Source organism: Silurus aristotelis, assembly GCF_946808225.1.
Source record: "Silurus aristotelis genome assembly, chromosome: 9".
Taxonomy (NCBI): domain Eukaryota; kingdom Metazoa; phylum Chordata; class Actinopteri; order Siluriformes; family Siluridae; genus Silurus; species Silurus aristotelis.
The window spans coordinates 19,594,544-19,611,430 of NC_139582.1; the positions used below are offsets into that span (position 1 = coordinate 19,594,544).

Consider the following 16,887-nt stretch of genomic DNA (forward strand, 5'->3'; position numbering starts at 1 on the left):
GGCTTTCCAATTATTTGTCCATACAGTGTAAATCTTAGATCTGCACCCGCTCAGTGCTATTATTGTGAGATGGATTTAACAAGGAGCAACAATACTTTAGACAAGAAGCAGACAATTATGGAAAATCACAGTGAGGTCATTGGGTGCATCACTTATTACAGAGTTGAAAAAACAGCATCAGAACAATAACTGAGAGCTTCATGAGTTACTGTGATCACTATGGGCAATACCAAGCATTGACTAGACAGGTGTAAAACATTGCATTAGTGTTTCTTTGGACTGACAAATCATGTCACTGTCTGGCTGTCTGATGGATGCATCTGAGAGCCAGGAGAAGACGATCTACCAGAATTTGGCCTCCTTAGTTTCAGTGAATGGTGTCAAACATAAAGACATAGAAGACCATTGTATTTTGGGGCAACCTTTTGGCATGAAGCCCATCCTATGCCCAAAGCAAGACATGGACTGGGGAGACTGTTTTGAGGATCCTGACTTGAAGGAATGCCTATGCTTTTGAAAATCCAATAAGTGGCCCAAAATGTCAGGTGTCAGTATGCTTCTTGCATTTTATATTTAGGGTATGATTTGGACTAATCCACCCATCAACAGATCAGGATTATGAGTTTAGAAGATTGCAGTGTTTTTCTTCTTTTTTTTTCTAATTTTATTGGCTGCAAATGCGAATTGCGCAAAGTCGGGTGTTTTACGCAATTGAGATTGGCTGGAGGCGGACTTCATGGGCGGACTGGGATTCGTTTTTTCTTTAAGGAAGTGTTGTGTCGCTTTTTCTACGAGACATTGACAAACGTCTGTGTGCATCGAGTGTGCGTGTGAGTGTGGGACGCGCTCGTGGGGTCGTTGGGCTGCGCGTGAGATCCAGACGGTGCGCCTGCGTCTCGCGTCATGTCTGCGCCAGCGTCTGGAGAAACCTCCAACCACCACAACACTGTTGGTGAGCAAAATGAAAGCGGAAACACAACAAGTGAAAATGATGAGCGGAGAAACTGGAACGTTGGAAATAACTGGGGATTTTCCTTAGAGGCAATATTCGGATTTGCTATTAAATTTTTTAAAGGTAACACAATTTTTTTTATTTATTTTTTATTTATTTATAAATAAGATTCAATTTCCTGTATCTTAACTGATCAAGAAAATCCTCCCAATGCAAATCTATCTTTAGGATCAGCCATACAGTTTCCTCCTAAAGTATTAGAACAGCAAGATCAGTGGTCTTTTCTGTTATACATTGAAAACATTTGGGTTTGAGATCCAAATCTCAAAAGATCTATTCAAATGTACGTGTGGGATTGTTTTTTTTCCAGAGATGAACGGCAAGGCTTTCAACCCAACCTATGAAGAAAACCTGCTGTTTATTGCACTTCAGAAACAAATTTTCCTCGGCCCCTACAATCCAAAGCTTTGCCCTGAGATTGGGTTCTTCGACGTCCTGGGGAATGATAGAAGGTATTTTATTTTTGGACATTTACAATGTGATACACACTGTACACACACAGTTTGAGTTTAAAAACAAATGTGTATGCAAAACATGATCTGTCCATACACAGGTTCCTCATACACATGTTTAGACCCATTATACTTTATTTTGCATAACAGACACTATATCACTGTATGGGCAGGAACAAGTGGGCAGAGCTGGGCAGCACAGCTAAAGAGGATGCCATGGAGGACTTTGTGAAACTTCTGGACTCGTGCTGTAGCCTGTTTTCTCCGTATGTCACGTCTCATAAGATTGAGAAGGAGGAACATGAGAGGAAATTGTAAGTGGGACTCTTTGTGCAAATGCGATGCTGTATTAAATCAAATACATTTCAGTCACTTCAGTGTCAAACACGTACCAAAACAGGAAAAAAATTAATCATTTGAGTGTTTGTGTGTACACATTCAGAAGAGAGGAAGAAGAGCGTCTCAGGATGGAAAGAGAGAAGGAGAAAGAGCGTCGCGAGGAGGAGAAGAGGAGGCAGGAGGCCGATCGCTTACTAAGCAACTTGCAGATGTGTGTAACTATTGATTGGCAATTCACAAACGTTTGATCAGCTTTCTGTCAGCTAATTTGCTACTGTCCTGAGTTCATGCATTTAATAGGTATATTTAAATAGTCATTTCATGCATGTAGATTAATAGGAGCAGTTGCTTCAAAAAATACCATGTCACACCATTTTTGCTCATGAAGGTCATTTGCTATCAGGTGACTGATAAAACATTTGAAACATTCAAGCTGTCAGACAAAATATCAGCACACGACCGATTCAACACACTGATAGAAATGGCTTGGAATGGTTTAATATTTGCATGTTGGTATTACAAACATATTTCTTTTCATTGGGTTAGGTTTGGTGAAGGCATTTTACATCATTCATAGCTGCATTATCTATTATAATAGTTTCAGTGAAATGTTTTAGAAGGATAATATGTGTGTGTGTGTGTGTGTGTGTGTGTGTGTGTGTGTGTGTGTGTGTGTGTGTGTGTGAAGGCAACAGGTGGAGTCTGCTCTGAATACACCGAGCCCAGTGCACTTCCAGGAGAATCCCCAGTCCTCTAAATGCTCAGACCAGCAGCAGCGACTCATCCACCGGTCTTGCGAGTGTATCCTGCAAGCTCACCATACACACCAAGTCAAACAGGTTTATCTCATTAGTATCTATCTACTGTTTGCCATTGAGCTGCACCCAAACAGGCTTATCTGCTGTCCAGTCCATGGAAACATTCCTACTAATTATCTCCATTTGTAAGCAACTTGCTAAGCGATTTATAGAATATATTATATGGACAAACGATTTGTGGACTTCTGATTGATGAGTGGTTTTTGAACATCCTATTCCACATTTAGTCCCTGTTTACTATTATGATAAGCTCCACTTCTCTGGGAAGATGTTCTACTAGATTTTGGAGTGTGCTTGTGGCGATTTGTACTCATTCAGCCACAAGGGTGTTAGTAATTTCAGGCACTGATGTGGTGTGAGGAGGCCTGTGGTGCATTCTTTCCCATTTATTCCAATCATAAGGGGTTAAGGTCAGAGTGGTAAAACAGGCCACTCAAGATCTTCTACTCCAAACCATTTAAAGCATATGTTCATGAAGCTGGACTTTCACAAGGGCATTGTTATGTTGGAACAGGTTTGGGTCTCTTAGTTTGGGTCCAGGGAAAATTCCGTGCTACTGCATCCAAAGACTTGTACAATTTTGTGCCTCCAACATGGTGGTAACAGTTTGGGAAAGGACCGCATACAGTATGGCTAGAAAAAGTCCAGTGTCGCAACACTTTTGTCTATATAATGTATACTGGTAGAAATATTTCCTTTTGACTTTACCTTACATAAATTGGCCACATTTATTATATGTCAATTGACCATCCTTGCAATGATAGTAAGGCAAAAATGGCTGTTTGTGTTTATGCCTAAGTAGCACGACACGGCTGAATCCCCATCACCAGATTCGAGTGACACAGCATCAGTTACACACCCAATCAACCAGCCCGAGTCTGCACAGAGGACCACATCCGAAACAAACCCCAGATGTCATTTATTTGTCGAAAGCATGCCAGGAGGTATGTGTAAAAAAGCATCAAGTTTTCACTAATGCTCAGTAAACACTGCTTATGAGGAATGAAATGAAGTAGCACCAGTGGATTATTATATCTCAACTGTCTAATGCAGAAATGCCCATCCTGGCGCCCTCCATGTGGACAATGCCTCAGGTAAACGAATTTAAGATAAAGACGCAGCAGGAAGCCGAGTCTGTGATCACTGTAGGGAGAGGTGAAGTGCTGACCGTGCACATTCCCACTCATGACCATGGCTCTACGTTCTTTTGGGAATTCGCCACCGATTACTACGACATCGCTTTTGGCTTGTATTTTGAGTGGCCGAATACAACAAACGGAGTGGGATCTCTATCTAAAAACCAAGATACAGGTAGGAAAAAGATTTCTTAGAGTTTTTAGACTTACTGGTTTATGTATTGAATCCTGTTAGGCCTGTAAAAAAAATTCAATGTGTATGTGTCCAACATTACTGGCCAGTAAACAGCCAGGGAGTTACAATTAATAATGTTTGCTAGTTACAAATCAACATTTTAGATGCTACCATTGATATAAACACTAAAAATACATTTATTGTACTTATAATGTATATCAACAGTGTATAATATTGCATAACTGCTTCCAAAGTAATTCTTATCAAGTCCTGTGGCTTCCATCACCACATCCATTAACCTCCTCCTTGGCCTTCTTCTTTTCCTCCTTCCTGGTGGCTCCATCCTCAGGGTTCTGCCTCCTATATACACTGTATGGACAAAAGTATTGGGTCACCTGGTCATAAGTACGGTATGCGATTTTTGAGCGTTGCATTCCACATTTAGTCTCAATTTGCTCTTATAATTCCCTCCACTCTTCTGTGAAGATGTTTCACTAGATTTTGGAGTGTGCTTTTGGATATTTGTGTTCATCAGCCACAAGGGTATTACGAAAGGCAGGTACTGATGTAGGTGAGGAGACCCGGGGTGCAGTCAGCGTTCCAATTCATCCCAAAGGTGTTCAGTAGGGATAAGATCTGAGCAGGCCACTCAAGATCTTCCTCTCCAAAGCATGTAAACCATATCTTCAAGGAGCTCACTTTGTGCACAGAGGCATTGCCATGCTGGAACAGGTTCTGGGTTTCCAAGTTCAAGTGAATGCAAAATTGTATTATAGTGCATCTAAAGACGTCTCATACAATTAAGTGTCTTCAGCTTTGTGGTAACAGTTTGGAAAAGAACCACATATAGCAGGAAAGTTCAGGTGACCCAATACTTTTAGAAATATAGTGTGTCCACATGTCCCTCCTCTGGATATGTCCATACCATCTCAATTTCACCTCCCTCAACTTGTCTCTAAAACGTCCTACATGCGCTGTCCCTCTGATAAACTCGTTTCTAAACCTGTCCATCGTCGTCACTCCCACTGAAAACCTCAACATCTTCAGCTCTGCTACCTCCAGCTCCACCTCCTGTCTTTTACTCAATGCCACTGTCTCTAAACCATACAACATCGCAGGACTCACCACAGTCCTATAAACTTTCCCTTTTACTCTCACAGATACTCTTCTATCACAAATCACTCCTGCTATCACTCTTCTCCACCCACTCCACCCTGCCTGCACTCTTTTCTTCACTTCTCTAACACACTCTCCATTACTTTGCACTGTTGACCCCAGGTACCTGAACTCCTCCACCTTCTCCATCTCTTCTCCCTGTAACCGCACCACTCCACTGCCCTCCCTCTCATTTACACACATGTACTCTGTCTTACTCCTACTGACTTTCATTCCCCTTCTCTCCAGCACATACCTCCACCTCTCCAGGCTCTTCTCAACCTGCTTCCTCCTCTCACCACAAATCACAATATCATCTGCAAAAAAAATTGTATATATAAATTAGAATTTAAAATTAGAAAACTATGGAAGACAGGAAAAGGAAAAGAACATCTGGTTTTAATCTTTTTTTTTTTTTTTTTTTTTTTGCACTACAAAGGCCTGTTTGTGAAAGGGCCATGCGTTAGAGGTCAGAAGGCACTTTAAAATAAATAAATAAATAAAATAAAATAAAAAAGGATGATTTGCTGTCAGTCTGATAAAAAAAGATAAAAAAAAAAAGATAAATAAAACTGTACCATATCATCATATTTATTCCATTGCATTGTACCGTACTGAATCACATTGTGTTGAATCAAATCAAAATCAGATCATACTGCATTGCAATATTGGTAGCTGCTTCAATGTATCTTCAACGTATTGTATCGTTGGAGAGTTGAATCATTTCAGCCTCAGTTATGGAGATGCACATCCCCACTGTGTACCATTTATTCTTTTTTTACAAACAGAAAAAATGTGAAACCTGTGAGAAAGTAATGTGTATTTTTTTTAATTGTGATTTTATTGGAAATCAATAGTATATGGCTTCACAGGAACACCATAATATTGCATAACAAGTAATACTCATTCTAAAAGACAAGTCCTGTGAAATACTTTATTTGACAATATCATAAAATTCTGTATTGAGAAATTATGCTAGCTTCTCTTAGCCGTCTCGAAATATATGTGCATGGTATTTATCATTATATATTTTTTTTATCAGAAATATTCTCAAATGTGATTCTTTCGCTGCAGGCCAGACTGAAAAGGCAAACGGGAAGGACGAGAAAAACCCCACGGACGTAGGCCCTCGGATTAGCGAGGTGGTGCCGCTGTTCCGACGGGACAGTCACGAGGACGTGTACGCAGGCAGTCACCGGTACCCGAGCCGAGGAGTTTATTTACTCAGATTCGACAATTCTTATTCGCTCTGGAGGTCAAAGGTCGTGTATTACCGAGTCTACTACACCGGTTAGATTTATTAAAAGACACACCTAAAACATATACAACATTAATTTCGTTATATAAACATTATTTCATAAGCTTTCAAAGAAGTCTAAATGGCTTCACAAACACTACAGTGTGTACAGACTGGGTTAAGCCGTGCTTATCTTTTCAATGAAAAGAGGGTAAGCGTGAAAGCTAGGGGCAAAGTCCTGCGCTGCTTTGTTTACTAGACGCTAAACAGTTCCTGCTCGGCAGGATTCAGAACTATGCATTAAACATATCCAACATGAAGAAAGCCATATATTCTGGAATACTATTAAATGTTTGTCAGAATCATTTTTTAAAGGAAATATAGTGCAGATTATATTATTAGGGCAGTGTGAGCTCTAAGGAAATCCTTTATACTTAAAGGCCATTATATGAAAATCCAATCAACAGTCTTCCAAAATGCAGAAGGACTCTGAGTCAGAAAACAGTCATATCAAGCTATAAAACTGTGGAAAACATTCTCACAAAATCTCCCAACACCCAAAATTATTGAAGACGGTGAACCACAATGTGTTTGTTGGTTTAAGCTTCGGTTATAGAGTCGTGTCGTATAAACAACATTTATAATGATGGGTCAAAGTTTAGTATTTCCTGATATATTCCTTTCCTGTACCTGTGATTATTCAGAGTACGTATAATCCAGATCTACAGTATTTCTTCAAAGTTCTACCTACAGCAGTCCTTTGCTTCTACTGTTTATTTAAACATGCTGAACAAATGATTATTGTAATTGTAATCAATATTTCCGTTGCAATCCTTCTTCCCAACAAGTGGTGTGAAATGATTGCATTTTTTGTTCCTTAATGCATCTTTTATTTATTATGATTACATTTAAGGACTACTGTGATTTTGTGTTAAATGTTCCAATATAACATTTTATATTTAAGTATAAAATTCTACAGATGTTCATCCATAAGTCCTACTTTTTTTTTTACTCTTCATCTTTCACTTTTACTTTTTGCTACTGGACATATATGAACTAGATGAATGTTATAAATGAAGCTACGTCTGCATTATTTGTGCCTGGCTGCATTTATAGCGCCACTTAATGCACACAGAAACCTGATTTTATCCTCCTCTCGGTCTGTGGCACAGATCCACTGGCGGTTTGGGCTCTCCATGAGGAAAGAATTCTGCACGTCTGGGGAGGAAAAAGATACACCAAAATGAATATTTTTTTAAGCAGCATTTCTTCATACCAGAGACAGAAACGATAGTAATAATAATAATAATAATAAAATTAGGCTAAAACATAAAGCATACAGATTAATATCCAAATAACATCTGCATATTCGTTGGCATCCATATTATACTCACACTTTGTGTCCACCATGTCAGAGACGCTGAGGCAGTGCAAGCTTACAGACGCCAGGAACGTGTGAGATGTGTTCACTGCCAGACTGAAGGGCACATGGGTGTCTTTTTTCTCCGTCAAAACCACGACGTCGTTAAACAGGAACAATCCGAGCTCCTTCAAGCACTCGTACATCCTGACAAAGAGACATTTCTTAACTTTTACACAAAGAGTTTTTAGGGAACCGACTTGCATCAATGCATAAGGTTGCCGCACGGTATGTCCAAAAGTATTGGGACACCCGACTTTTCCAGCCACATGCGATTCTTCTCCAAACTGTTTCCGCAAAGTCTCTGGAGGTGGTGCTATTTAAATTTACCAAACCTGTTCCAGCATAACAATGCACAAAAACAGCTTCTTGAAGATATGGCGTGCATGGGTTGGAGGAAGATGCTGAGTGGCTCGGACCTCAACCCTATTAAACATGATGAATGTTCTACATGAGAATCCCCACAAGCAGACTACTAAATCTAATGGAACATCTTCCCAGTAGAGTGGAGGTTATTATAACTAAATGTGAAATTGGCTATTTAAAAACCACATACAAATCTTATGGTCAGGTGTCCGCGAACTTTAGTTTATTTAGAGTGATGAGTATAAAAAAAAAAACAACAACTTGAAATCAACACTGGTGCGCCTCAAGGGTGTTGTCTGTCACCTGATCTGTGTAAGGAAGCTGTCCGTTATACCTGAATGATGGAGCGATGTCTTCGTTAAGGCAGCTCAGTAACGCCACATCCTGCAAGGTGATCAGGTATCGGCCTCCCTCTTCTAGATTCTAAAATAATCGATAAGACAATGATTAGGGCTTGTATTCAATTTGGGTCAGTACACACTTGTCATGTGGACACAATTAGGATACGCTCGCTGTTCAGAGAACAATTTAAAATGCGCTTGAATTCACTATTAACTCACTTAAACCTGATCCTGCTTCATGAATAATTATAACAGTGCAACTCACTGGGCAGCCCTGAATGATCTTCTGCACCTCCAGCATTTTCTCCTCCTGGTTGGAACTTTTTTTCAACTGACACAAGAACAGAAAACGAGTTTAGCGTATTTAGTGACATTTATTTTCCAGTGTTTATTTAGGGAAAAATGTCTGCAGTGAAGCATATAAAATACTCTATTGCAGGAGAGGACACAGCAAATGCTGGACACATCCCTCCAGAATGCAATGCTCTATTAGTTATACGATGCCATCGTGAGGAGTTATGGATGGTTAGGGATCTATGATAGATCTGATGCAGTCTAAGGTTTGGAAGCTGATCTGCTCTTAGTGCAGATAAGGAGGTGACAGAGCTGGGAAGACTTACTGTGGATGGTTCTACTCAAGAACCATGACGATGAATGTGGACTGTAATTCATATGAGCAGCTTGCTACAATGGTTTAGGAACAGATTTGGACTCGTGTAATGTCAAAAATTATAACGAATGAGTGTCCAGTGTTGGTGATGAGGATGGGTTCCCTTTTGAATCCAATTCCTGTCATGGTTTCTTCTTCATATCTCAGGGAGTTTTTCTCTCACTACCGCCACCTCTGGCTCACTCACTCGGGACATTTACATTTACTGTATTTGGCAGATGCCATTATCCAGAGCGACCTACAACTGAGCAGTTGGGGGTTATGAGCCAAGCAGAGGCAGCTTGGTGGGTCTGGGATTTAAACTTGTGACCTTCTGATCCAAAATCCAAAACATGTTATCATTGAAGACAATCATAAAAATTGATATGACAGTCCTTTAAGCATAAAATATGGCTTTTTACCTTGTGGATGAAGTTCCTGTAACTCCGTAATGTCTTTAAGGCTGAAGAGATGTGTGTGTGATCAGGGTGTTCGGCTGGTGTGTGTAGCATCAAAGAATGGAGCAAAGTCACATACTCCTCCATCCTCATGGACGGACTAAGAAACAGTTCCTGTAGACTAGGACACAGAATATGAACATACACCAAAATTGAAGGTGAAGTTGATTGAAGCTGTTCAATTCTGAAATTCAGAAATACCTTAACATCCTAGTAGCAAGAGTCCGGTTGTGTCTCTTTATAAAGGCGCGAAATACAGGAAGCGTCTCTTTGCACTGAAGAGCAAGATGATGATACGCAGGTGGTTATTTTAATCAGAAATTTTGCTGTTTTTTGCATTTTTTATGGGAAAGTTCCCGTCTTCTGTCCCTCTGGTACACTATTTAAGTTCTCTTAAATAGTTCTTTGTTTGGTTTTGGGGTTGGGTTTTCCCAGTCAAATGCATAGCCTTCTATTTTCAATTCTATCACTTGGGTCCTATTAGAAAGAAGGCATTTTTAAGCTCTTTTCTACCTTATCTATTGTTTTGATAGCAGTGGCGTAGTTGTTGAAAAAATTGGTGTAAGCCCGTAGTTTGCCACAGAATCGGACAAACACACTGCCCACACACTGCAGAGGACTCCATTCCTCCAACCTCTCGGTCAGGTCCTGCAGAAAAACACTGGCATCCACACATCGAATAAAAAACAAGTTTAAATTTATAAGGAAAAAAAAATAAAAAAAAGATTCGAAAAAGACAAAATCTACCAAACAAACTTTTAAGAAAGTTTAATGTCAGACACAAATTCACTGTTTTCCCCAAAGTATTGGGATTTTTCCAGCCAAAATCTACACAAGCACACTTCAAAATCTAGTGGAACATGTTCCCAAGAAGTGTAGAGGTTATTATAACAGGAAATGGGAACTAAATATGGAATGAGATGTTTAAAATTAACATACAAATCCTCTAACATATGTTCATATATTGTATAATTTGCAAATAAAACATGCTAGATGTATTTTGTCAGATTGTTATAACCCCTTATTTTTCCAGTTACTGAAAACCGGTACAATATAACAGGTCTTTCTAGGCCAGGGGAAACTGGTAGCCCTTCACATTAATGGTACCCAAGAAGTAGCTGTAAGTTTCAAAAAGGCTGGTGGCCCCTGCTCTAGGCTTTAGAAGTACCATACTGAAATTATGCAATGAAAAAAAGTTTTTTTTACGTATTGGCTTCCAGGATGTCCAGCATGGGATTAAAGAGCATCACAAGATTGGCAGAGCTGATTATCGCTCGATTGGAGTCCAGAGCTGCTCTTAGTGGAACGTAGTAGACACTGTGTACAGCCTGCAGCAGACACACGTAAGCTTTCTCGCTGTTCAGAAGCTCCATCACCACGTCGCCACGTCGATCTGCTTCGCCGAACACACTCTACGTGAACAGAGGACAGAGACACTTACGTGTATATGTGTTTTTGTGAATATTCCAGAATGCTTGATCTTAAGATGAACATTCATTTTTGGGTCCATGCATAAAATAATCTTAATTCATTTTCACTGACACACAAACAACGCACATACTTTCGGGACCTTGTGGTTCAAGTTGTGGGATTTTTCCCCAGTGCCAGCCACACATTTCTTGAGCAGAAATTTCCCCAGGAACTCCAGCGGATTATCCTACAATATAATAATACACTATGACATGACACACTACTATAATACTTTAGAACATCAAAAGACAACAAAGAAAGTATTTAGAAAATTTAAAATACACATAGGGACTCTTAACGTACTGATGTTTCTTTCTGAAGTGCCACAAGACCCTCGATTACAGCTTGTATAACTTCTGATTTAAGCTTTAAAACTGGCAGGTTTACATGATCCCAAAGAAACAGACCTGTGGAATTAAAGCATTGTAACTGTCGTCATATTTGTAATTTTCGGTCTGTCATATTACATATTGTTTTATGTGAGGTTTAACATCTTATACGTCCCTTGCAGATCTCATTCATGTAGGCTTACCGAGTGTGCGCCCCCTTGTCTCGTAACTCAGGAGCTGCAGTTGTGGTTCAAGTTGTTTCCTTAGACCCTGCAGTGTCCGCTCTATCCATTCTGCCTGCCTGCACCACAAAGTCAAGGGGCCTTCATTCAAGTACAGCAGCGGAGGGAAATCAACTTTCCCGGACCACTCACCCAGAACTGCAAAACCGAGCACACGTGTCTTAGTCCTTAACACATACATAAACACTTAGTCCTTAAAACATAACACTTATCCATATAAGTCATTTATAAGTAAGATGTATACATTAATGAATGATAATTTCTTCCCTTTAGTCTATTTAACATAACATACAGAATTCTAGAAATCTGCATCTAAATTTGGAATCTCCCCTGAGCAAAAGTGGGACAAACTTCCTTAGATGATATGAAAAAGAACCAGATTTAAAGAAGAACCTATTCTCTTCCGGGCCACCAGACAGTGAGATTAAAAGTAATGCAAAAAGGATGAATTGTGTTGAAGCAGCTTAACTCGTTCCTCAGCTTGTTTCAGGTGCTTACTCACTGTGTTGGTAAGAACCGGTGCAGAATCCTGCAGGTGCCCTGACGCTCAAACCAGTCAGAGTGGACAATTTGCTTATTAGCTCCATCCCTTCAACTAAAAAGAGCCGTTTTACAATTCATTCCACAATTTTATAAATGTAAAACACTGCTCGAAATCCAGTTACAAAAAACTGACCAGAAGAAGCCAAAGGTACAAAAATGTTTAGCTGCCCTGCTTCAGATGCAGGTACAACCCAGCCACTGAGCTTTTCCCAAAATGCCCTCACATCTGGATTTAAGACGCTCTTCTCCGTGATACTCAATCCTGTGAGTAATGGTAAAATAAATCAGGTTTATTCTCAGGAAATTGGCAGTTAAGCGAATAACAATACACAAATATATATGGTAAACAATGCAACAATATTTTTAAAGGCTATATGTGTCTCATAGTAAGTTCCTCCCTTTCCAGAAAGGGTTCCTGACACTGTCATGGTTACAAAAGGATCGGATTAAGTACAGCTTAATAGCACATTATCTATCCCATAATAATCTATGACCCAGCATAGTGTTTAATCAACCAATCCTTGATAAATGTAGAGAAAAACATATCTAAACATGAACCAGTGTTGCTTCTGCTTGCAGATTCTCTCTCATGGATAATTTTAACTTTAAAATTAATTTTAAATCTCATCTGTTCAGACTTGATGCCACCAGTCACAAGAAACTCATGTAGCCTCCATGCACAGTAATGATTGTTTTAAAGTTTGTTGAATACACCCAATGGAACAGCGTGTACGTCAGGGTGAACCACCGAATTTGTCAAGACTTGCAGAACATTCATAATTCCTCAGTTATCTGTTAGACCCTGCCATATACAGTAGCACCTTCTATAAGGTGAATCTCTTCAGGATTTCCTTCAGCTATGATCCCAATACTTTGTACAGCTCTGCCCTGTGTAGCTCGCTCAGCCAGACTAAGAAGAGCCTCTAAAGTCATTCCACTGTAGTCATACACCAATGGCACCACATTGACCAGAGCTCCACAGAGCACCATCTGAAAAAGGATATGACAAAAAGTCAATGTGGATGAAACTATAATATATGCAATATATTCATTACATATTTGTTATCTGTAACTTTTTTTCATCATGTTCAGGGTGGTGGCAATTAGAACCAATTCAATTTGTGGAGCCAATCCACACATTTTTATGATTCTGGAAAACAAACCTGAAAAATAAAAAACTTCTCATAAACCCACATTCCAGTTACCCATGATTAGGATTTAACCCGGAGACCTGGAGCTATGAGGCAGTAATGCTACTCTTTACCCTACTGCGCCAATGGATGGTATGTAAGATGACTGTAAAAAAAACCTGTATTTATTTCTTGAGATTTTTTACCTCATAAGCAGGAATTCTGGATGACAGAAGCAGCAAGTGGGGTGGATTGTTGCTCTTGACAGAGCTGACGAATGAATTTAAGGGCCCACTGTAAGAAATCGTCGGCATTCAATTTGACGTACCAAAGAATCTTTTACGGAAAACTGTTCTTTCATTAGCATCACGTGCAATTTCATATTATGTGCAGTAGCATATTATGTGCAATATGTTCTTAGTTCCATTGCACCTTTTTGTAAAGGTGCAAAAAAAGGAATTTCCTTTGGCATTTAAAATTATATTTATACTTCTACGGTATAAAAACTAGGAGAAATAGTGACTCGGTGGTGGGCAGATGCTGTCACCGACCTCATTGTGAAGGTTTTCATTGAGCTTGAAGCAAATGGTGTCTGACTGGTCGAATTCAGCTGAAGTCCCCGCTGTTTCGCGAGGAAGACGCTCTCTGATCGGCATTTGTCCTTGAAAATAAGCATATCGCCTTGGTTCACCTGCATGGGCTGTGTACCAAGCAGATTTATAGTATATGCTTGTGCGATCTTACCCCTAGTTTAACAAGGCTGGTAATACGATTCAGAGGCAGTAGGCTGGATTTTTGTCTAATACTGCTTGCATAAGTTCCTGTGGAGTTGGTTAACCACCCACTCCTGCTCTTCAAATCAGCTTCTGTTGAGAAATGCTTTGGTTACCAACTACCACTGGTACAAAAATGGTGTTTGACCTTTCCAGCATAAACAGTTTTTTACTATAATAAATCTCTTTAGCTCACTTTTGCGTTCCAAAATCTTCTCGCAGATGGTGCGTCTGATTAGACATTCTGTTCGTTTCTCGTCCTCCTCTTCTGCTTCAGGCAAAGTTTGGTTCAGAGTACCGTAGATGTCCGCTGCTTCACGTGGGAACAAAACATCCAGGGTGCAAGCACAAGCTACATAGTGCTTTTTCCAAGCACCATACTCGTTGTCAGAGGTTGCATAGGTGAGGAACCATCCCTGTCGAATACACTTTGGAGCCCACAGGCAATCCTGAGTAATACGCAGAGGAAGAAAGAGTAATGAAATATCCTACTCAAGTAAAAGTCTTCTTTCGGCTTCTCCCGTTAGGGGTCGCCACAGCGAACCATCCGCATGTTTGATTTGGCACATGTTTTTACGCTGGATGCCCTTCCTAACGCAACCCTCCCCATTTATTCGGGCTTGGGACTGGTACTGAGAGTGGTTGGGGTTGGTAGGAACTAATTTTAAGTGTAATCAAAATAAAATGTAGAGTTCCTTTTTTTTTTTTTTTTTTTTTTACCACAGGGGATTCTATTGTAGATCAAAAAGGACAAAGTGATATAAATCTTAAACTAGGGTTAGGGTCTCCATCTTTCTCCATGTCTGTTCTCCCACCCATCAATCAATCAGTGCAATTGATTCCAGGGTGCAATTCTTTTTTTCCCCTGCATGATTTTTATTTTACATTTTTACTCAGTAACAGAAATGATATAAAATGTAGTACACCACTTCAAACAAAACATAATTAAGTAAAAGCCACGACTACAAAATTACAATAACGCAAGTAAATTTAATTTGTTAATTTCCACCTCATTTTAATGACAGAAACCCATTTTTGCATTCTTTTATTTGCAATCCTGGATCTGGGTGACATACGGTATATTCACATGCATGTTTTTTGTGTGTTTGCTTGGGTTCCTTCTATGTGCTCAGTAAATCCCAAATATTTTCTCAAAAAAACATATATGAATCATTGAATTATACTGAACCATTGAGTGTTTTTGCAAGCAACATATAATAGTCACCTGCTCTGAAAGGAACTTCCAGTACCAGCAGACCTGAGCTGCAGAACACAAGTCCAAAGGGCTCAGGAAGGACAGGATGTACAACGAGAGTATCCGCGGCAGTACAGTGGTAAAGTCCAGTCTTGTAGGAGCAGCTTTAATAAAGTAGTCACTGATGGATCTACGGTAGAAATTTACATATAAAAGGCCGCTTTCCTTTTAGCACCATGATACAAGCTAATTTTATATATACACAATATGGCCAAAAGTTTGTGGACACCTGACCATTACATTAATGCAGGCTTGTTTGAGATACCTTCCCAGGACTTCTATAACAGCCTTCACCATTCTGGGAAGAACTTCCACTAGACTTCCACTAGACCACTCAGATGAGAAGCACCTGCATGCAATCAGTGTGGGTTAATGTCAGGGCTCTGAGTAGGTCACTTGGGTTCTTCCAGTCCAACCTTAACTGGCAAACCTCAGAAACCTCACTTTGTGTGCAGATGTATTGACATTGTGTTTGTCATGCTGGAGTACATTTGGGTTCTGCTCTAGTAAATTTATATATATATATATAGTGCAGGTGTACTGGTAAAGTGTCCACATACTGAAGTCTGGATCGATTTACTTCAGCTGGGACTTGGAACATCTTCTTAACAACAGCTGAAGCAAATGTTGTCTCTGTCCATCCATCCATAGGTCAAACCAGTGCAGAATGAGAGTCGTTCTTTCCTGGAAGAGCTGTTCACTTTCCAATCACATGCATGTACATCTTACCATGATCTTAACTCTGATATCCAGCTAATATTATAACGTAGGCTTTACAAAAAGAACATGCTGTTTTTATTATTATTATTTGGAGACAATTCAGTTTAATACACTACTCTTCTAGAGCATTCAAGTTTCATCCAACAAACAGACTGTCTATCTATCTATCTATCTATCTATCTATCTATCTATCTATCTATCTATCTATCTATCTATCTATCTATCTATCTATCTATCTATCTATCTATCTATCTATATCAAAGTTTGTCTTTATGCACTAATGATGATGATAATGAATGTATTTATGTCACTTACCTGCTGATTGGCAGGTTTATGCATCACAGGTGTCCAGGCACTGAAGCGTGTAGCAGCCGTTTCAGAAAAGCGTCCTGACTTGGAAGAAGACATTTCGGAGGAGTTTCCACTCAGTGAATCGGTGTGTTTGTCCTCACACACTTTACAAGTCCGTTTCCTAAGAAACAGAGTAACAACAAAAAAATCGCACCGGGAAGTCCTTTACTCAGGGTTGTGTCCCAATCCACTACAGCAGACTACATTCAGCTCATTGCTGGGACGCGCGACACCAACATTTCCTTTTAGATCCTTTCAACATACCGATATAACTACCAGCGTTTATAATAAACCAATCAAAATGAAACATTCAATAAAACAAAAAAGGACTGAAAGTCTTTTTTTTAATTACATTTATCAATAAGCCTTCAATTCTCAAAAGAAACTATTTTTCAATTATTCAACACTGGACAAGCTCATACTTTTTTATACTTTTTTCCAAGGGCCAAACTTGTTTGAGGGCCAAAAGTAAATGCAGCATTAAAGTAAATGTTAATGTTGCTATGCTTTGAGAAA

At 39.5% G+C, this 16,887-nt stretch overlaps 2 protein-coding genes across 2 annotated transcripts; one reads left to right on the forward strand and one right to left on the reverse strand.

The window, feature by feature from the left end:
* Positions 1 to 707: 707 nt before the first annotated feature.
* Positions 708 to 7,317, forward strand: LOC310731063 (Golgi resident protein GCP60). The gene is made up of 8 exons (XM_083550383.1): positions 708 to 1,075; positions 1,323 to 1,464; positions 1,638 to 1,778; positions 1,907 to 2,014; positions 2,492 to 2,642; positions 3,424 to 3,565; positions 3,675 to 3,932; positions 6,162 to 7,317. The coding sequence occupies exons 1-8, from the start codon at positions 904 to 906 to the stop codon at positions 6,380 to 6,382; spliced, it is 1,335 nt and encodes a 444-aa protein (XP_083406509.1). The 5' UTR covers positions 708 to 903; the 3' UTR covers positions 6,383 to 7,317.
* ect2l (epithelial cell transforming 2 like) lies at positions 7,191 to 16,569 on the reverse strand. Its single transcript, XM_083550382.1, has 21 exons — positions 16,336 to 16,569; positions 15,881 to 15,993; positions 15,271 to 15,430; positions 14,242 to 14,494; positions 14,017 to 14,138; positions 13,824 to 13,933; positions 13,479 to 13,566; positions 12,964 to 13,132; positions 12,276 to 12,404; positions 12,102 to 12,194; positions 11,561 to 11,737; positions 11,332 to 11,435; positions 11,120 to 11,215; positions 10,765 to 10,970; positions 10,072 to 10,219; positions 9,760 to 9,833; positions 9,523 to 9,679; positions 8,717 to 8,782; positions 8,445 to 8,533; positions 7,719 to 7,891; positions 7,191 to 7,542 (listed from the first exon to the last, which is right to left on the reverse strand). The coding sequence occupies exons 1-21, from the start codon at positions 16,426 to 16,428 to the stop codon at positions 7,415 to 7,417; spliced, it is 2,748 nt and encodes a 915-aa protein (XP_083406508.1). The 5' UTR covers positions 16,429 to 16,569; the 3' UTR covers positions 7,191 to 7,414.
* Positions 16,570 to 16,887: the final 318 nt, after the last annotated feature.

Bases quoted from the DNA above. Each gene is read 5' to 3' on its own strand.
- LOC310731063 (XM_083550383.1), top strand. From the start codon at position 904: ATGTCTGCGCCAGCGTCTGGAGAAACCTCCAACCACCACAACACTGTT. The intron at 1,465-1,637 runs GTATTTTATTTT...CTGTATGGGCAG, and splicing joins GTCCTGGGGAATGATAGAAG to GAACAAGTGGGCAGAGCTGG. The intron at 3,566-3,674 runs GTATGTGTAAAA...TGTCTAATGCAG, and splicing joins TGTCGAAAGCATGCCAGGAG to AAATGCCCATCCTGGCGCCC.
- ect2l (XM_083550382.1), bottom strand. From the start codon at position 16,428: ATGTCTTCTTCCAAGTCAGGACGCTTTTCTGAAACGGCTGCTACACGC. The intron at 12,405-12,963 runs GTGCTACTGTAT...CATTACTCACAG, and splicing joins AGAGATTCACCTTATAGAAG to GATTGAGTATCACGGAGAAG. The intron at 8,534-8,716 runs GTGAGTTGCACT...CGATTATTTTAG, and splicing joins AGATCATTCAGGGCTGCCCA to AATCTAGAAGAGGGAGGCCG.